Source organism: Struthio camelus, chromosome 4 (genome assembly GCF_040807025.1).
Source record: "Struthio camelus isolate bStrCam1 chromosome 4, bStrCam1.hap1, whole genome shotgun sequence".
Taxonomy (NCBI): Eukaryota; Metazoa; Chordata; class Aves; order Struthioniformes; family Struthionidae; genus Struthio; species Struthio camelus.
This window is the reverse complement of record NC_090945.1, coordinates 54,075,500-54,097,103: the sequence shown is the minus strand read 5'-3', so window position 1 is coordinate 54,097,103 and position 21,604 is coordinate 54,075,500. Positions and strand designations below refer to the sequence as shown.

General features: G+C 38.7%; 1 protein-coding gene across 4 annotated transcripts; it reads right to left on the bottom strand.

The window, feature by feature from the left end:
- Window positions 1-1,058: 1,058 nt before the first annotated feature.
- Window positions 1,059-21,578, bottom strand: CNOT7 (CCR4-NOT transcription complex subunit 7). Of its 4 annotated transcripts, none has more exons than XM_068942781.1 (7): window positions 21,548-21,578; window positions 20,296-20,495; window positions 19,776-19,969; window positions 16,597-16,758; window positions 10,447-10,591; window positions 5,436-5,546; window positions 1,059-2,774 (listed from the first exon to the last, which is right to left on the bottom strand). In XM_068942781.1, the coding sequence occupies exons 2-7, from the start codon at window positions 20,410-20,412 to the stop codon at window positions 2,646-2,648; spliced, it is 858 nt and encodes a 285-aa protein (XP_068798882.1). In that variant the 5' UTR covers window positions 20,413-20,495; window positions 21,548-21,578; the 3' UTR covers window positions 1,059-2,645. The 4 variants fall into 4 exon arrangements, with proteins under 4 accessions (XP_068798882.1, XP_068798881.1, XP_009664165.1 ...); XM_068942780.1 differs by lacking the exon at window positions 21,548-21,578 and adding an exon at window positions 21,357-21,436; XM_009665870.2 differs by lacking the exon at window positions 21,548-21,578 and adding an exon at window positions 20,960-21,194.
- Window positions 21,579-21,604: the final 26 nt, after the last annotated feature.

Sequence of the window (21,604 nt, the reverse complement as noted above, 5' to 3'; positions counted from 1 at the left end):
AATGCTGCACAGATGTCTCCCAGTTGTAATCAACTCTCATCCACAGACAGGTCACATCTGATCAGACCAAGAGTTCTCACATGGAATAAAGCATAATCTTAGTTTCACTCTGGCGACTTTTGAGGATAGATTTTCTTACAGGAAGGAGACAAAAGAGCAGAACTGCTTAAAGTTAAATACCCCATAAGAATTTTGGGCTAGGCTTATGCAAACTCGGCCTGGTTCTGCCAGCTGCCTGCTCATCAGCAGCTGGGATACACAAGATGCACACCTGGTGCATACCTTTTGGGTTAGCTTTTTCCAAAGCGAGAGCCAGCTCTGACAGGTTCACGATGTGAAGCAAAGCACAGCATGTGGGAAGCCCAGCAGTCACTTCAAAAGCACTGCCTAATCCCAACTGAAACTCTACTGTAAACACATATTCAGAAGCCTCTAAAGATTTCCTTTGTCCACAATTGAAAAGTTACTTCAAAACAAAAACCCAAAGTTCTTGTAAAGAAGTCGTTCCCTTCAAAAGTTAACCACAGAGAGCTGTATCAGGATGCTTTAGGCAAAGCTACTAAGATTTTAAACAATGTATCGAACTTCAGGGGTTACTTCGTTACTTGTGCACGCAAAACTTCCACTGAAGCCTATAGTTCAAATGTGAAGGGACTCGGGCGGATATCACAGTAAAGATGCACATCCATTTCTCTGTTAGATATCTTCTCATGAAAGCCAAAGACAGCTAGAGTAAAAAAATAAAATAAGTCACATCACTTTCTGCATCAAGGTATGAAAAGAAATTACTAATGGGATTTGCATGCCTCAGTAGTAGACTGTATTCACCACTCCAGCAACTCAGGTCAGTAGGAATGAAATAATTGGAAGCCTATAACAAGAATTCTGCTCCTCTCTTAACAGCAACAAACGGATGGTGGAATCGGTCAGGGAGCAGGGAACTAGACAATTTTACAAACATCTGAAAGAGAGTTATTGTGCTTAAACAAAACAGTATACAAAACTAAACTGAATATAATACACGCATTCTAGGCAAAAATTTGCAACAAAAGCACCAGTCTGTAGTTATGTAAGAAAACATTTCTGAAGCCTTTATTTACAAAAGCTTTAAAAACAAATACCCTCTGTTATGCAAATAATTCATTGTTTTAAAAAGGACCACCTAGTTACATCATTGTAACTCAATGAAAAAAAAGAATTTGTTGAAGTACAAGGTAAAACAGAATAATTTGGCGAACATTTGGAGATCTTTCTACTATTGATTTCAGTGTAGAACACGCACACACATACGCGCGCACACACACACAGGCACACAATGTCGCACATTCCATCATTTCAGGCTAGTATTTAGCTATTCAATACCAAAAATCCTTCCTGCACAACTGCTCCGTACACAGGCTATGCAGGGTTAAGAACTTACTTTAGGGTCCTTTAAAACAATATATCTAAAATATATTGCTAAGATATACTCAAAAATAAACTAGCATTACACTCCTCAGGTAACTTTATTAGCTATAAGTTATTTATATTTTGTTGTTTTACAACAAATCTCTGTAACATCTGTCTTTGTAGCAACTACAAAAAAAGCACGATTTAATTGTTCTTCTAATTTAATAATTCAATTAAATAGTATTTTTTCAGATCTTTGGGTTTTATCTTTAAACTGACTTTCAAAAATCATCAAATCAAGTACATAATAAATATGACTTCATAAAAAATATTTGGGGTATACATTACTAGAATAAAAGCTAGGAAGTTAATTGAGGGAAGTGTGCCATTACAAAACTCTTACTGTTCCAATGTCCTTCAACTCTCAGCTTAATGGCAAAAATGCTAGAGTCATAGCTGTTCTTTTCCTGAAGGGTGTAAAGCTGGTTTTTCAAACATCTTTCCCCCATCACAGAACGGTTTTAAAGCAGCAGGCCAACCAGAAGCTGACATGTGCAGGATGTGTTTGATGATGACTGAACACTAGTAAAATAACAGCAGTTATTATGATTTCAGTAGTTTGTTTTGCTTGAACAAATGCAGGTTATTCAGCAAATGAGTCATGTTCTACAGGTTGATACCAAGGAAATTCAGACTGAAGCTGCTGAACTTGGCAAACGATTGTTTTCTAGCTGAGGGCAAAAGAAAAAAAAAAACTTCAAATAAAACAGAGGATCTGAGTCAGAGTCGCTCTCTAAAGTGCAAATTTGATGGTCCACAATCTTGAATAGCTAAAACGCCTGCATACTGGAAGGGACAGACAAGAATGGGGAAATTAGTTATAATCAGTGCTAGTTAATTTGGAGAAGGAAGGAAGAGGGGGAGAGGAAGAGACAAAAAAACTAAGACCAACTAGGTAAGTTTACCAGACTATTCATTATGATTTAGTTTTCCCCTTCTCTCTGCCACACTGATCCTATACATGCTTCTTTACAAACGGGCTAGCTATGAGGCCAAAAGTGACCCAGAAAATTCTACATATCAATATTAAGATCAAAATCTGTGATAGGAACAGTCAGGTTTAGTACATAGAAAGGCAGAAAAGAACGTGTGCTGAGAAAGGGGGGAAAAAAGCCTTATTGTCCAAGGGGTTCAACCAGAGATAAAACCTATATACAAGCACGTGGAGCTCAAAAAAGATGGTCTTTCATTTCTTGTCATGACTGCTTGTTGGCTTCTTCTTCATATGCATTTCCTGTGCCATTTTGTACATAAGATGACCCCGAACCAAGGCCATATAAGTGGCCACAATATTTGGCGTCGTCGATGTGATCTTCAAAAAACATCTAAAGAGTTAAAAGACAAACATGAATTATTGCCAAAGAAAAAGTTCAGCTTAGATTAAAACTGCACAAAGGCCTAAAAAAAGTTACTTTGGTTTTAGCATCACATATCAAATCCCAAGATACAAAAGATGACACAATTAACATAACATACTTAATCTCTTTAGGTCAAAATGTGATATATGGCACGATTCTTTAAAATACACCAAGCAAGGAATCCAGTCAGTTTTCCCATGCATCTTTCCTGATGAAATGTCCAAATGCAAAGCTTTGATGATTCTGTATTATCTCAGTCATCACTCATTTTTCTGCAAGCGCAAATATATTTCTCCAACTGATTTGTGTAGGTTTCTTGCAAAAGGCATATGCCTTGTATTCTTCACAGGTTTCCTTACTCTGCCTACTCCTTGGTGTGAGGTTTTCATCAGTCTATCTTGAAAAGGAGATACATCCTGATTCATATTACAAATTTGTTTGTTGCAGGGAGGCAAGAGCTGGGAGGGATGTTGAGCACAAAACCCATTACGGAGTTTTGAGAAAAGCAGGAAGATGCCTTTCTGGTTAGCTTCTCATTACTGAGGGGGACTTGGTTTAAAAGGAAACAGCAAATTAAAGCAAATTTTGTATTAAAACTGTGCTTACACCAGACTTTGCAAGTCTAAATCACCAAAAGAACCCTTCATTAGAAGCCATATGAAACTCTGTGATATTCTAGCTTTCAGGTCTAGGTTTTCAAGTAAAGAGACAATCTACCCTATAAAAATTAAAAAAAAAACAAAAACCATATACACAAAAAAATTATCCACTCTAAAAAAAATTCACAGTAACCCTGAACATCTCTATATAATGCAGAGTCTAAGAAATCTCTCCCTTTAAACTTTGCTCTTTGCAGCACTGTCCAGATGGAGAATGCGGTACTGCAGGAATTAAAGGAACCTCAGTTTAAAGAGTTTTAAAGCTGTCCAGCTGTTCTTAAAAAACAAACAGGAAAACCCCAAACCCACAGAGGTCTACTATTGTAGCATCAATATTGTACCTTTGAAGGGAAGAAAAAGATCAATAACTTTTTGGCTGGGACCCAAAATCCCAGCAAGTAAGTTGCTTAACAGTGATCAGTAACATATTTTGTACCTTTAAAAACATCGTAAAACAATGTTCTTCCACTAAGAGATACATTATTAAACAATCAATTCTATTGAAAAGGCTTTAAAAAGGACACTAGGTCTATTTCTTTATGATGATTATTGCTTTCTTATTTAGAAATGCCAGGTTTTTAAAGCATCTCTGAAAAATCATCATAATCAACCCATCTTTGTTGGCTTCATTAAGCAAGTGATTTGCACTAAATTCAAAGATTTCTACTTGTCCAATTAAGAATGCTTGGTACACAAATTCAATAAGTTTATTTGTCATGTAACGAAGACTAAATTTCATTAAATAAATGATCATGGGTTTGAACCTTATCTCTACCAAACTTGAAATGGTATCTTAGGTATGATTACTATTATTACTGCTAATTCCCTTTAGTTGCTTTGGATTTTGTTTCAAATTCAAGAGTGAAAGATTAACAATATTGGGCAGAGTGCAGATAGCAGTACCAGATTGCTCGGATCATACCAGAAACACAATCCTTTGTTGCAACTGTAGTCCATGACATACTTGACAACTTAAACAGTTTCAGCAGTATTAAATCACAGCTCTCATTTTTTGCTTCCACCAGAACCTGTCAGAAACTCAAGCTCAATTTCTCCCTCATACCGCAGGCTGGATTGCAGAAGGTAGAAACCTCAGGATGCAATACTACACCTTATGAAAAGATGAGGTTTGCTACTGCAATCAGCTTTGTTAATGAGACTGAATCACTGGCAGAAAGCCATGTTTAGATGCACTGGCACTTACCCTGTTCAACTGCTTTCAGAAGAGGCCTTTTCAACATTTGTTTGTTCTGTTAATATAAAATACCCTAATATCTTCCTGTTATACGCAGAGGAGTAGCAGGGACAGGCTAAGTTTAGAAGACCTGACTTCCCTTGCCCTGAACCTTGAATTAACTGACTGACGTCTAACCTTTTAGAATCTATGTTGGTTTATCTGTGCTTTACTCAATGGCAAGGAACAGACATACGGACATTCTCCGTAGCACCTTGCAAGTCAATATTTAATATTCCTGTAAGAAGCCTGCAAGTTCAGATAAAAGCGGCTAACGCAGACAGACCTGCTCTTTCCCCCCTACTGGGCCTGTCACAAGTAGCAGCGCACGTCAGCTGGGTATTACAGTGAGCAGAAGCTCCACAAAAGGCAGCCTGAGTATGGTCATCCAGCAGGATGTTGTATCTGGCTCCAGCTGCTCATAATGCGCTGCAACAGCCACCTAAAAAAGAAAGCCTGCAAAACAGAGAGGCAAAAAACGCCACCCCCAAAGCAAAGCATAAGATGGAAATAGGAAGCAATACTCACTTGCTTCAGCTAGCTAAGGAATAAAGAGTGCTGGTTCACACTTACCCTAGGGAAAACATAGGTGGTCTTAGTTTTGTTAAGAAAGCAGTGGCCCCTTAAGCCCTGCTGAGACCTCCTTAAAATATGGCAAACTTATCAGAAGCAGCAACCCCATCTGACTATTACAGCAAGTTACTATCATGAAGATAAACCAATATGTCCACCTACTTCTCTCATTTTGAAAAAGGCCATTCCTGTGAGTAAAGAATCAGATCCTGCCTGATGCTGTGGTCCTATCCTTTCCAGCTCTAACTGCTCAGCCACTTCTTGTAATCCACCCTGAAAAAGAAAACATTACTGTTAACGGCAGAAAAAATATGAATCAAAGAACTGAACTGCAATACTTGGGAAAACTTGGTACACAGGACTTACAACCTTATGTATATTTTAAAGTTTGGCACAGTAGCTGAAACAGTCAGTATGCTAGATAAACACACACCTGGAGAATCAAGTTCTCAGTATCAACTGCAGCGTTAGAGTTCTGTGTCAGTCCTAAGCACAGCATTAGTTGTGACCAACCACTCTACTACTTCAGGCTCCAGGTTCTCCAGTAAACAGAAGTCGTTACTTAACGAAACAATCTCTTCAGAAAGTTGAAAGGACAGGCAATGAAGATGAACAAAACAAAGCATTACTATACTCCTATTTCAATGACAGTTTAAAAGGTAAAAGTGTTGTTCTGCAAACACAGGAATTCAAGCGCTTATGAATGAGATGCACATATGCCTCCATGCGTTAAAGTATCTAAGTTTCCTTTGAAATAGACCATTTTTCTTTCCACTTACCTTTCATAATTAAGCTGAGGGTTTTTCACTTCCCCTCACAAAAACCTCAAGAGTTATCTTAAGCATCCAGAACACTCCAGGGAGTTCAGGAAAACGTTACACAGCAGGCATTTAGAAACCAGGCTGCTAAAGTCAAAAAAGCCCACTCCCTCTCCCCAGGACATTCGTATCCTCTTAAAATTTAAAGTTTGTTTGGTTAACTACCATAAGGGGGCAGAAAAAACACACACAAAAAAAAACCTCACTGTCTTGTAATCAGTTTAAAATACTAAAAGACAAAGGCACAGTCAGCTTTTCTCTTAGACAGATGTGTATTTAGTAGTCTTTAAAACAGTCACATTATATCTGTAAGGACATAAAAGGATATGAACAGCTCATATAGAAAAGGGAACCATTTAAAGCAGTATTGTCTTCTTTGAATGTTGATACAAGTTCTAAAATGACAGCTCCAAAGATTGAAGATCTCTGCAGATGACTGCAAAGCTTCTGCAAAGCAACCCGCTCTCAAAGCTACAGCTTTCAGTGGTTTTGAAGCAATTTTTCTCCCTAAGTGTAACTTATGTGAAAGCCTTGGCAGCATCTGGTAAGACTATTCCCTAAATTGCACAGTGGCTAAATTAACCCTCCATCTTAGTGCCAAAAAAACGGTAACAACCGCCACTTGCAGGAGCAAACCTCTCAAACTGGTCTGTTTTTACAGATAGCATGTATATCCTTAAACTGATCTGTGATATACACTGTAACTGTGATCTTTTAATACCATGAACTACACTGTGGTAATATAATTTCGTACAATAGTTTTTGTTTAAGATCTGTTATGATTAAGACATTAAAGCTACTGGCAAGAGGCTAAAAACCATGTAGGTACACTATGGTCTAGAAAGGAAAAAGACAAGTCCCTTAGTGCAACTTTAAACCCTGCAAGCCAAAAACATAGCACAGAGGCTATGCTTTTAAAAAAAACTCCCTAGTATTTGAGTTCACCTGTCTTCACACCCTTAATCTGTTTCAAGGGTAGGAAAGGAAGCAGTAAGAGGCAAAAGTGTAACAGTGTAAGTTAAAACTCAAAGAGTAACAACAAGTTTTATCTGAAAAGATATATTATGAAAATTTCTATGAACCTTATGCCTACAAGTTTGAGTCTAGGTTTTTATTTTCTTGTAAAAGTAGTAAAATTCCCAAGTAACACACCTATGAACCAACATGAAATTCTGGTATTGCTATGGTTAGTTTTATTCTAGCTGGAGCAGCATGTGCATAGTTTATGGAAGTTTAAGATGAGATTAAGTCTGTACCCCAGCTAGTTAAGTAGAGAATCTAGCTTCTTTTCTTCACTTGCTTGTATACAGCACTTGAATGCTGCATACATGCTAACTCAGTTACTTAACTTACACCCTTACAAAAAGGGCTGAGGGTTGGTGGACAGAAAAGAAAGAATACCTCAGATACATGGACGTTCTCCGCTCTCTGACCTGCAGTAACAAGCTGTCAGCGTTGGCAACTGCTGTTAAGCCTGCCGCCTTTTACGATACCATTTGCTGCTTCTAAGCCCTTTACTAGCAGTGACTGAACAGTGCCTCATCATCAGATTCTTCTAGCTCTAAGACTACACCAGCTTCAAATAATTTTGATTTTTATTATTCAAGGGTTTTTCTTCAATGATATTTATACACTGGCTGCAAGTTCTGGAACACATAAGATGTAATAAATCAGCATTTACAGTAACAGTGGCCTAGAGAAGAATGTTTTGGAAATAGTGCTTTTAATGGTGTATATATGTATCACTACTTCTGAGAGAAACTTCTTGGTCTATAACTGCAAGAATTACAGAATAAAACCCAGCTGTTTCGGAAGATTAATAGGCTATTGAGATTCTCTTTCAGACAAGATTTTTGCATTCCAGGTAAGAATATTTTTCTCTTAGGAGAGGAAAATGGGAAGATGGCAGAAGGGGAACCAAAGGAAAACAAAACTAAAATGATTCACAAGCTATGGATTATATGAAGTCTTCTACCTGCTGAGTTAAATATATATTTTCCTTTTTTCAGAGATAATATATTTTCTACAAAATTCCAGATTTTCAGAGCATCAGTCTTTCAAGAAGAGGTTAACAGAATAATTTATAATTACATTACCATAATCAACAGCAAATTCAGTCCAAACTCTCGAGTTCCACGGCACTGGTACCAGAGTTCATTGTTTCGGACAAATTCCACAATTAAAGCACGTTTCAAACTATATCTATAAATCTACACTATTTATAGTTGCCATTACTGTAAAAGGTACGAAATTGTCAACACAGAAAGGTTTGTAGAGAATAAGAAAAAGGAAGGCTATACGGCATTAATATATTTCAAGTTAATTCCCAGTCTGCATGCCACTAAAGCACAGGTATGTCCATTTGAGTTAGAGCAGAATAACATACTGCAAATTCAGAGACTACCTTAACTCCACAAAAGAGCAGCAAACAGCTTCCCCATTCTAAAGGGTATTTGTCTTCTCAGTGCCAAAATGCATTTTTGGATGGGTGAGGGGAAGCTACAGCAAGTGAGTGCACTTCGTATGAAAAATAACTTACACAAGTCAATAAAGGACAACTGCACGGCAGTTCAATTCTCTGCAATTTAATAGAGATTTAAAGTGACATATGTTAGGAGACAGCGCATGCATTTTAAAGAGTCACAACACTGAAATGTTTGAAACAAGTTGCTAAACAGCTGCTCTCAGTACAGAATGAGTCCACCATCATTTCATCGCTGGTGTTTTGGAGGGGTAGGGCAGTCCACATCCCTTCCCCTTCTGTCATTACCAGTCTGCAGGTTAGATGACAGGATCAAGATTTACCACAGGAAAGCTGGCCTACATATTAAACTGAAAAGTCATCCTTGTTCTTAATGTTTACTGAAATAAAACCTGTGAGGCTTTTTCTTGACTTTTAAAATACATTAGCATCTCTAAACAATGCAGATTACATACAACTATTTATTAATGAAATGACAGGAAATACAATCCCTTCCTCCCCAACCCCATTCCAAATGTATATTGTTACTAGAAGCTTATTAAATCTGTCACCTTTCCCAAATCATTGAAGTTGGATTATACATTTGTTCTCTGTGCAAACTGCAACCAGTAAGACACCAGATACTTCACTTTCCTTCACCAGGACTGAGAAAGGTTTTCTGTTTTTAAGACTCCTGAAGTTTATGCACATTTCTTTTTTTCTTCTGACCTCACTGGAGAAAACCAGGTTAAAAATGTTTCTCCTAGCCATTTGCCAGGCTGACTATCCCAGTAACAACAACTCTGGATGAACACAGGTAGGTATATGTTTCTTGCTAACTGGAATGGAGATCTCCATTTTTAACATCAATTTGATTAACAAAAGGAATTACACACCTTATTTCCCATACAAGTAGGCTGCTACTTAAAAGTGACACATTCTCTACGGTTAATCTCAGAAAGAAACAGAGGATCGTAAACCCCGCGCAGACCACTAGTGCAGCATGCTGAAGTGGCAAGCCATTCCTTAGTCAGGATTTGATTGCACTACAGTCAGTGTTCTCTTTTTCCTTTAGGTTCGCATTAAGAAAGCCTAGAGAAGTGGGTTACTTCCCATGAAAGCAGCAAGTCATCTACTGCCTCAGATGAGCGGTGCACCTCATTCCAGTAGTAGTCCAGACTCTTACAGTTCTCTGGCAAGTAAAGCTGTAACAGTCCCTGTAGCATCCTTCACTTTGCTGTCTTCCCCTTCACACACTTAGTTCCAGTTTGCATTCATTCTCCAGTCCAATAAAGTCTTCTCCAAATTTTACGCCTGATAGAATAAGCCAATTAGCCCCACTGGCCTGACATGAGAGATTAGTTTCTAGCACTGCATTTTTTCTAGAAGTCACATGTTGTCCCTTAACATACGCTGCTTTTTGTCTTTCCTTATGGGGCCATCTGAAGCATTCTTCACTCCATTCCTCTTCCTGAGACACTTCCACAGCATCGTCGTTCCCATTACCTTTGCCAAGACGACTGCAGTCCTTTAGTGGACTGCACAATGAGGAAATAAGAGTATATGAAACCCATCAATTCTTATGGCTCAAGTGAAGGATTACTTCCAAACATGGGCTTATCATCTGGCAGCACAGACTGGGCATAGCTACTAATGAAGTATCAGCTTGCTTTTTTTTGTTTTTTTTAAACTAGTAAGCAGTTATAAAAGTTGATGTGTGCTCCTGCCTGCCTCTATTAGTAGCCTTTAATATTAAATATACAAAGTTTGAGACAAAGTGCTGATTAATGGGTAATATCAAAGCCAAATAGGATAGAAAACAAGACAATCTTTTAGAAGAAAATTCTGTCTTTAAAAACAAAGTCTGCTCTGAGTCATATAACAGAGTACTTACCTTTAGATTTTTGCAACTCTTCATGAGATATTTTACATCATAGATGACAGGGAAAAACAATCTCAGTATCTCAAAGAAGTCCAGCTCTTCTTCAGGTAAATTAGAGTTTGTTAGGATTTTGATTAGATAGCCGAAGTCATATCCACTGCAAATTAACAACAAAAACAATATAGGCAAATACCTTAGAAACAGCCCTCTCACTTCCAACATCAAAACTTTCTTTACTTACACAATAACAGGAAGACACTTTGCTTAATTTCATGCAATTTAGACTGACTCTTACATAAAAACAAGTGTCTGAATGCAAATGGCCCTACTGCAGCTTCTAGAGAAAACATCTCCAACTGAGTCTAAAATGAGGCAGAAAGAAGAAGGAAAAAAAAAAAAAAAAAAATGGAGATCCGCCTGCAGGAGTATTTGCCAAATCCTGAAACAAGGTAGTATTGCTGGGTCTTCACCTAATACAAGCTTTATGCTGATAAAGGCTTTTTTCCTAGTGATGACTATTTATCCTTTTTCCTAGGAAGGCAGAGGTCACAAGTCAAATGGTGATTGCCACAACTGATAGCCACCCTGTCAAGGCTCATCAGCTACTGCTAGGCTGCTCACCCTCTAAAAAAGCAACGGACAATCAGTCATTGTTGATCAAACTGCTACATAAAATCAGTCTGAGCAGGCCACATGCGAATGCTGCAGTTGCACAAGCACTTTCAGCAAGTTTAAGATGCAGCTGCCATAAAAAGAGACACTCACTCCGTTCATTCCTAATCCCTGTACTTGCAGGATTGGTCATGCACTTAGGCATTGAACTGGATCAGGAGACTGACCCTGATCTTTGTTACTCAGTTAGCACTGAGCCAAATCACTTCCTACATTTGGTTCACACACAATTTTAAAAATGCTTGTATCAGCAAAGGAGATAAAAACACACAGCAGGGCTGCCTCTTTTGAAGGCCAAATGAGCTTAAGCTGTTTATAGCACCTTAGCATATAGCCACAAGTTCAAGTGAATGGGTGGCTACTACAAACTCCAAATTCATAGCTTAAGACTTCACATTGGTTCTTGCTAGCATGAGAATTATATTAAAAAATGAGAGTTTTGCAACACAATCAAAATCTTGGCTGGGGCTTTTCACCTTTAACTGGAAGGTACGTGATATAAAAGATACATGTCAGCTGAAGACACCGTACTACTTCTATCCTGCAGATATTCAACACCTACTTAGACTGGTGACTTCTGATGTAGGATCAAGGCTTTAGCTTACATACCAGGCACAAAGAGAATTGTTTTTTGTATGTTTTATATACGATGACGTTCTTTGTATCACCTTGGTACAGGAAATGGGAAAATCTCGAACATCCTAAGACCGAATGGATTGTTGCCTAAAAGTCCGTTATCACAAGATATAGGAAAGGTACAGAGTAATAAAGCTTTAAGGGAGTTTCCAGTACTAACAGGGATTTCAAGTTGAATGAATCCAGCCATGTATTTGGTGCTTTGAAGCTGTGCTGGCAGCTTTCCAAGCTCCACAGCAGCAGCCACTGGCCAGGAAGCAAAGGAGTCACAAGATACATTGTAAATCTCAGCTGAAATCCTCTGTAAAACAATCGTAGCAAAACAATAGTTTGAGAGCTTAACTTTAATAGAGCACCTGCTAGAAAAAAAGCCTCATCAGCATACAGCCCTCTTAGGCAAAAAAAATCAAAACAAGCCAAACTTCGTATTGAGGGGGAGCAGGCGATCATTAATTTGCAACTGTGATGAAGAATTGCATATTTTTTCCTGGCGCTTATAGCAAATTAGTTCATTCCAGGATCCTCATGCAGAAAAAGGGAACAGGATATTTAAAGAATGGAATTCTTTAACAGACAGGATTTGCCTTCCACTGCAAAATAGCGTTCAATCAGATAACTGCTCCTGGATCTTGAGCAAGAGTTGGTTTTAGTTAGCTCAGAGTGATCTCTCACATTCCTTAAATTCCAGCTGTCTGCACTTAGTCCCATTGTTCTCATAACAACCACCACAAGCCACACTTTACTAATCACAATACAGTATCAAGACATTAAGATAATCTTTTTACTATACTTTTGGTGGCTAATAAGTGCCAGTCATCCAAGCTTACATAGACATAAGAACTGCCACTTTAACTCAAGACTAAGTTGGAAAGTAGTTCAAGTTTGGTTCAAAAAATTTTGATTGGCCACTGCTGACACTAATAGGAGGGTGAAAGTCCACAGTGAACAATTATGTAATTACCAGCTCATTAGAGAAGTTTCCTTCTAATCCTCTAACAGGTAGTTAGTGGTTGGTTTATACTCCAAAGCACACAGGCTTCCTTTTGTTATAAAGCTTTCACACTTCTGATATCATCACTTAAAGTTAGTAAGTGCAGCTAGCCACAATCCCTGGAGCTATACAGCAACATGCACACACTTACAACCACAGGTTTTTCAATAAACATGGACAGCTGTAGGCAACAAGACCATGGAAAAGATCAAAAGTGTATTTCTTTCCCCTATTACCCAGAAAGAATTTAGACAGGCAATTAATTATGAACTTTACTGAAGTACAAACAGTCTCTGAAATAAAACCTGGCAGGCTGAAAAAGCTCCATTTACTCCATCTTATAACTGGCTATATATTCAGATAGAAGTGAGCCAATGGATTAACTTTTACAAAAACTAGTTAGACATAGATGATCATTGAAATATGGTATCTTAGAATTTTTCAGCTTCCCAAAAATAACATGGGATAAGAAGCATGTCTGCACAACCTGACTCCTGAGGCAGATCAAGGATGCTGCACTTAAACGGACACCCAAAGCTTCAGCAGATCAGTCAACATTTGAGCTCTTGTTTGGTGACTGGTTAGACTGTCAAGCACCCACAGCTTTCTTGACTTCCTTGACAGCGTCAATAATTAGAAGTTCAAGGCACCCTCCTCCTCTCATTTGGGTTGCCTGTTTTATCAGCTCAAAAACATTCTAATATGTTAAGATTTAATGTTTAAAAGATTTAATGGAGTGTCTTCTGATATTTTAGTATATGAGAAATGGTGAGAGTGCAAAAGTTCCTTCACTCATGCCTGGCAGATATGCAGGCCCACAGAGATCTGCCAGTAGGTCAGGATGCCAATCCAGCTACATCAAACACAGAGATAGAAAGCACACAGAATTTAAGAAGTTAACAGCTTAGAAAACAAATTGCACAAGAGTTCCAGGAAACTGAAGAATCGAAAATGAAACAAAACAAAAGCCTCACACTTTGAGAAAAAAGTATTTCCCCAATCCTCACTTCCTAGGATACCTACAAATTTTTCAGGTCAGTAGTATTTAAAACATTTTGAGAAACTGGAAACAATAACATGGTAACATAGTGAGAGAGGGAGATTAACAAAAACTTTTCAGAAACTGGCTGTGGTTAGAAGCAGTAGATCGTTGACCTACCAGAACAATCTTTGAAAAATCCAGTTAGCAAGTAGGATCAAGAATTTAAAGTCATGATTAAGATACTGTCCCTCTTCTAAAAGCAAATCCTGAAGTAGAAAGGGAAGAGGCTCAATACTGCTAAGTTTGGTGAGAACCCCTAGCAGTACATCATCTAAACTAAAAACAAATAAGCAAGTTTAGGAAAACTGTTTGCAAAGGAAATACTAACATAACTCTCTCTTTGAAAGTTAGTAATCCATGAACATAATTTTCCTCGTATTTCTACACGTTTAGTGTATGCAGAGGTCAACATATACTTTCCAAATTAGAACCGTAAGTCTAGATTCCACTATTGACACTGCAACTATTGAGCACAGCTTTTTCAGTATTCAGAGAAATACCGCAGGGAGATTTTCAACCGGATGTCAAACTGTTTAAGTTTCTTCTGACAGAACACAACCATAATCAGCCTGAGATATCATTAGAAACAACTGTTTACTGTTCTTTGCTGCACACCTTATGTGACTGATGCTCATTAAATAAACTCTCTGCATTCAGTCTTAGCTTACTCAGTTCCTCAGAACTCTACTCGCTACTCCAAGATTTTGTGCTCAAGATATCAACATGTCTTGTCAAGTTCAACCAACAAGGCACCCTCCAAATTCAAACAACAGTCAAACAACATGCGCAAACAGTCAGCATTTGACAAACATTTGCTAAACATTTGCTGGAATAGCTATCTGAATAGGATTTTTAAAAACATTTTCAGTGAAGTCCATAGCTGAAATCCATCTTAGCATACATGCAATCAAACTTCAGTAAAGCTACCCCAAAAACTTAACACAAACTGCACTGGGAAAAAATGGCATTAGGCACATAGTTTGCACTGTATTTCTACTAGCACAACGTCAGTTCAGAATCACACACAGCCAACATATCTATGCTTTAAAAAGGGTCCCTAGTGCAGAAAGGGCTTATGTCTTCTTTTGCGCATATAACTTACGCTAGACCCCAAATTTATTAAGCTATATTGGAAAAACAATGTTGTGTAGATGCTACAAAAACATGATGGCTTTTGCCGATACAGGTATAAGTAACCCCCACTCCCCTCATTCTCCTAACCTAACTAACTATAGTTAAGCGTAAATCACAAATATACATATAAGAGTACCTAATACTGGCTTTAAGCTGAAAGACACTTAATTCACCAGTTCAGCATTTGAACTGTGTGGAAACATATTCTTCTTCTTCCAATCTTTTCCTAAGGCTCTACCCTGGTAGCAAGATACCAGAATAAGGTTATTCTGAAGTGGAAGACGTTGTGAGCAGATTATGTCACAAGGGTAATCAAAGTGGATCTCCCTAGTGTTTTTGGTTGTTTTTTTATTTTTTTTTTTCTTCCCTTGAAAGTCAGTCTATAACAGGAAAATATTTCTAACAAGCAAGTCAGATGAATTCTGCAAGCAACTGGGTGAAAGAACTGGTATACTACTTATAGTGGTTAGCAGCACACTGTTTAGCACACACAGAATGCTTAACAGCTTCTCTGAAGACTGTAGTGTTCAGCTATTTTAGATATTTTTAGCTATTTTTTTTTCCGTTTTTAGGAGCCCCAAACAAAATTCCTCTTTTGTTCATTATTTATGGAAATATATTGACAAGTTGAAGCAATCCTTATTTCTCAGTCATTTAAAAAACTTAAACCCTTCTTTGATTCCGTGTGCTTTGGTTCCATGTATTCCTCTCTCCCAACCCCCTTCCTCCAAGATTTAATACTTAAGGATGAACAAGTTCTGTTCTTTTTGTTTTGTTTTTCTCTTCTAATTTAGTAAGCTACATATTACTACTCATCAACGCAGCGTGTGTGATAAACAAGCATAACTAACAAAACTCCTAGTCTCAGCTGAGGCATTTGCTCTGATTTCACTGACTTGCTGAGCAGCTAGCATTTAAGATGTCAACATAAGGGCATTACACAGCAATAAGCCTTTAAAGCCACTGTTGCTTGCAAAAAGTGCAAATTATCTTTGGCATGGAGTTGACTATACAACGAGTACTGCATAAGTGTAATGATTTAAATCTTACTAACACTAGAAGATCTTTTATATCTTGACAATTTCACAGAGATTTGAAGTTCTCATTTCTGCTTTTTCTACTTGGAAAATTAGTTCTCGTGATAGATCAAATTGTAAAATGTATTCATTGCTGCTACTAGAATTAAGACTTTCATCATGGCTCTCCTTCTAAGAGGAGCAATTTGCAGCTGCACAGATTAGCAGACGATTTAAAACCAAATCTGAAGTGCTTTATAAAACAATTCACTGGTAATTCTGCAGTTTCTCCCATGAGCCAAACAATATCTGCTCAAGAAGTGTTTACAAATAGTTTGCTTTTATTGTTGTTTCTATTACTACTCGCACATGCGGAATAAAAAGATGCAATGCCACCTGCTGGCTTAGGAGTTTCATGTTTTTTTGGCTTACCCCTTCAGCGAAATCAGCCATAAAAATAAAATACCAGTACCCCTCCGTACATTCTGCTCTCCTAGTATAGAATGGTATCATATGTATTACAGTACAAATAGCTTTTTTTAAAGTCTCATCAGCTAAGATATGTGCTATATCAGATGTATACCGCTTAAAACATGAGGTGTGAAATCCAAGCTCTAGGCTGAAGGGGCAGTCGAAATGGGCAATTCAAATACTTAACACACAGAATTTACCTATGAAATGAAAGCCACTTGACTCCTTCACACAGTACAACTCCTGATGTCATAAGCAGTTCTGCAAAGTACTGTGTCTCAATTCCTTCTTCCTCGTGCTTTTTAAACTGGATGCCAGATGTCGTTAATAGTTCAATAGAGTCCTGGGCATACATATCTTCTCTAAAAAGAGAAAGGGGAAAAAGTAAAAATTTTGAAAAAAATCTATAGACCTTAGTGATTATAAACCTGGTAACAACTTTTCTTTTTTTTCTACTCACTCCACAGGCTTTACTAGCATAAAAGGAGGAGCATCTTGACTGCGTTCCATGTTTATTACAAAACTAACCATTTTTCATACTATTTGTTAACCTTCATTAGCCATCTGATCATTCCCAGCATCTCCATTCCTACCTCCTTCATAAAGGCCTAGCTCCCTGCTCCTCATCCTATTTCCTAGTAGGGCTCCCCTTTTGTGAAGTCGACAGAGGAAAGTAAACGTACGAATACAGATATTTTAGCAAATAAGATCTGTTATTTATACTGTAACAAAGTAAATGCAACAGTTGAGAGACAAGAAATCTGTTATACTACAGAACTAAGAATGGCCCACTCTAAATCAGATCCCAGTGCTGTATTCATTCTGTAGACAATATTTTCTACCCATTTCTGGGTTTCTGTGAATTAAGTTTACAGAAATGTTCAGACACACTGCGGTTTAACTGGGGGGGAGGGGGGAGAGGAGGCACTGCAGATGGTTCTGCATGGTTTTTGATCCCTCTTATCACTGTATTTATTTCCCTTTACCACTAATATTTTTGTACGTTCTTAGAAGTTTTGTGATGAAACAGACAAGGACTTTTTTCTAATTATAAAATTCAACCTATATTGTCATAATGAAGACATAGAATGACTAACTGAAGAATAAACAAACACGTGGCTTTACTTAGAAGACAATTTTCATATTACTGACCACGACATCCCACTCTACAAAGTCTCTTCAGTGTACAGGTTTTAATTTTGGTGAAGAAAAAAACTTCAAAATTAAAATAGACAAGATAACCCCAATATATCAAACTTGAAAATTACATTCAGTGGTAGACTTATATTTCCTATACTTAATAGCAAGTCATCATTCATCAGGACATGGAGATACATTCTCAACATGTGCCGCATCTTTTTTCCTCCCTCTCACACAGCTGCTCATTAGCTCTCCAGCTTTAAGGCATCAGCTTCCCAACACCTGTCCATTTCCATAACACATTAAAGAACCCATCCAAAACAAACACGCCTATTTAAAAACTAATTATAGTTTGTTGCTCTCCACTAATCAGGTGGGCAGTTAGTTTAGGGGAATATTTATGCTCTTTAAAATACACTGTAACAAGACCTGGCTGGAATAGCACACAAAGAAACACCCTCTAGAAACAGCCAACAGCTGTTTTGCTTTAGGAGCAGAATACTTGGCACAGTGCCATTTCCCAACAGGAAATTTAGGAAAAAAATTGTGTTTTTTAATTATTTTTATTTAAAAGTTACTTCCCTACCTCTGTTAAAGATATTATCCTTGTTTTAAGCAGCATTCATCTAGCTTACCATTTTGGATAAAATCCCCACCAATGAACTAGTAACAAGTTAGTTCATTAAGTAGCTAGTTCCTACCTTACTAAACTGTCCCAGCTATGTAGCACCTGGCACAAACGGATGGAAAGTTACTTTTTGTTTTCAGTTGCTTGACATTAGGTCGATCTTTGAAGCTCAAAAAATGAATAAAACATAACCCAAGCTCTTCTTCACAGATCAGAGTTTGGAAGCCATCCGTTCCTCCCTCCTCTTTCTCCTGTACTTAGCAGGGTTAGTCTGTTCATGTACTAAGGTAAGTGCTGGATAGAAATTATCCGTTATATGGCCAAGTAGGGCCAGAGACACCAAAACAGCAAACCCACGCTTCTTTTTCTTTCAAGAAGCGCTTCAAACAAAAAGAGCATGTCATTCATTCCTCAGGCCAAACTGATTTGTGACAAGCCACAGCACTGCTTGTTTAGAAGAGCAGAAAGATCAGGAGAGACAGAAGCATTTTTTTCATTATAAAAACCCTGATGACTCTGAGAAGTGTTTTTATACGCAGAAGAAAAGACCTGTTCCTTTGTAGGATGCAATTTTAACTCACGTATACCAAGTTTTCCAGTGATCAGCCCACGTATACAATTGCAAAAAAAAACCCAAGCCTTGAAAATGTTTAAATTTGAGAAATGTTTGCGCTCATACTTAGACTGGGCCATATGAGAACCTGCCAGACTGATTATGTTTACTTGGGGGGAGGGGAAGGAATCAAGATACTGCTTTGGTAACCTTGTTAACTACCTGCTAAAGATATAATTAGAACTCCATGCAAGTTTCTCCTTCCACTGGGAAAGTTATGTTCATGTTTAAAGGTTTATCATTGATAAAGCCACTTTCTACGATTTCAGCATACTATTCTGACAGATGGTAAAAAACAGCTTATTTTTTTTAAATCAAAAATCTGAACAGAAAATCTCCACAAGAATTATACTGTAGAATTTAGCAAACCCTTTTTAGCCTATAAGAGAAAATTAAAATCCAATTCAGTAAATAGAATAACTTACTTTGAAAATAGAAGGAAAGCTGCTACAGTTGTCTAGATAGAAGAAAAGCTGCTACAAGTTGTCAGTATTTTACCTAGAATACTACCATGATCTTGTTGTGTGCCTTTCAGTAAGAATATTATTTTAAAGGAGATGCTTTAGAACTTGTTGATGATAGTTGCCATATTCTGCTTTTAGTCACTTAGATAACTTTGTATTTTTTCTTCAAATGTTTGTGTTATCCATTTAAAAATATATGAAGAAACAACATGCAACTTTTATTATAACCAGAAAGATTTAAGCTAAGTTTAGGTATTTTATAGTTTAAACTTTGAAACACTAAATATGAATATGCAGAGCTAACACTTGCATCATTTTAAAACTTCTGTTGAAATCGTTTCGCATTTCTGACTAAACTACAAACAATAAGACAGTCTGCACAGAAATGAGGGAAGAAAACACATGTGTTTACCCAAGCAGAATTTTCTGCATAAAAGGAATCCAAACAGTGCATAACCTTTTATAATCTATAATACATTTTCATATCAGTACATCAGAAACATGCATCCAACCGTAAGGAAATTTAACACTTACGTTAAATTAAATTTAAAATTAAATTGCCAAGTTGAAGTTCCTGGAGGGTATTCTCCTTGCTCATTCATAAAGGTCAATCCTAGTTGAATTATTTTTAGCAAGTCTACATTACATCGTAATAATTGGTACTGATAGTCTGCATTGCTTCTGAATTCTCCAATAGGCCTTGCAACTACACCTGGAAATTCTGTATCCTGCAAGGAGAGAGTTAAAATTTCAACAAAAGATTTTCCAAAAAAAGCTTATGCTGTTGATTCTTAATATCAAAAATATATTTCAAACATGTAATGATTTCATAGCTGAAAAACATTGTGTGTAACTGTAGCCTTAAAAAAACAGATTAGAATTTTGATGTTTATAAAACATTACCATTAATGCAGCATTAAGAATCCATTATTCTTTCAAGGAAAACAGGTAACACTTAAACAAGTTGAAAACCTTACTAAAAACTTACCAACATTAAATGAGCTCATCATGCTTTTGTGATAGTGTGCCAGATAAAGATCAAGTGCCTACTTACCATAGCGACATAGTTATACTTCCGTATAACTTGACGAATTTTCTTCATCTCTTCGTCCAAGTTACAAGCCCAAACTTCACAGATTCTTTGACTATGGTCTACGGTAGCTGCTGGCATAGTGGGGGGCTTTAGAGACCATACATCAAAAGTTATACTTGACTGGGGATCAGTTTCATAAAGAGGGCTTTAATTTTTTTTACCTAGGAAACAAAGAAAGGAAGGCATTAAACATAAGTTTCTATTCCTTATTTATGGAAAAGAAAAAAAAAACATAAACACCTGAATCAAGCTTCTCTCCTCAAAGCCTCATAAAAAGCACGCAACTTGGCCACCAAAGCCATGTGAATTTCAGTTACAGCAGTACAGGTGTTGGTCAAAACCAGAACTTTATGATTCTGTTAGTCATTTTATCACTTGCACAAAGCCAGGCAAATCAGCAAGGTGCGCTAGCTCAACAGAGGAAAAAAGACACCTGCACTCAGGGCCGAGCCCACGAGTGTTATTCCCGCACGGGTTAGAAGAACACGTTCCTTCAGACTGCACAGCTGCCCGTAACACGAAACGAAGCGGCAAAGTAGTGCTGCACCAAGCTCAGGGAGAAACTAGAAATTCAGTTCCCCAGTCACAGAGCCTTATTTGGCAGGAGAAAGTCGCTTTAGCTCACACGGGGAACTGATCACGCTAAACCGGAGAGGGTCACAGACGGAGACGGCCCCGGTCCGCAGCACTCGGCTCCAGGCCCCAGCCGGTTTCCCAGCGGCGTCCTTAGGCGCACAAGGCCCCGGGGCACCCCAGGGAGCCGCTAAGCCTTCCCTCGCCAGCGCAACAAGCGGCTTCCCACGCCGGGCGAGGAGCACCCGGCGCAGCCCCGGCTTGCTCGCCCCACCGCACACCGCGCCGCCTCCCCCCTGCACGGGAACCGCGCGGCCCCGGGGGGCCGGGGTGGGGGGCAGCGCCCGCCGCCGCCGCCGGCCCCTAACGTTTCCGGGCGAGGCCGAGAAGCGGGCCGGGGGCGGGGCGCGGCGAGACCCGGGCCCGCGCTGCCGCTCGCTCTGACTCACGGTGCCGGGCGGGCCGGGCCGGGCCGGGCCGGGCCGCGGCGGGTCGGCGAGGCCCCGCGGCGGCGGCGACGGCCCCAGGACGCCGCAGAGGCGCGAGTCGGCGCGCGAGAGGCTGAAGCTGCTGCCCCCGCCGCCCCACCGCACAAAAGCCATTACATCATCGCCGCGCGCCGCGACCTTTCCCCCCTCACCTCTGACCGCCCGCGCCGCCGCTGGCGAGGGCGCCAATCGCCGGCCCCGCCCTCCTT

Bases quoted from the DNA above. Each gene is read 5' to 3' on its own strand.
- CNOT7 (XM_068942781.1), bottom strand. From the start codon at position 20,412: ATGCCAGCAGCTACCGTAGACCATAGTCAAAGAATCTGTGAAGTTTGG. The intron at 19,970-20,295 runs GTAAGTAGGCAC...CTCTCCTTGCAG, and splicing joins AGTATAACTATGTCGCTATG to GATACAGAATTTCCAGGTGT. The intron at 16,759-19,775 runs GTAAGTGTTAAA...TTCTCTTTTTAG, and splicing joins AATTTTAAATTTAATTTAAC to AGAAGATATGTATGCCCAGG.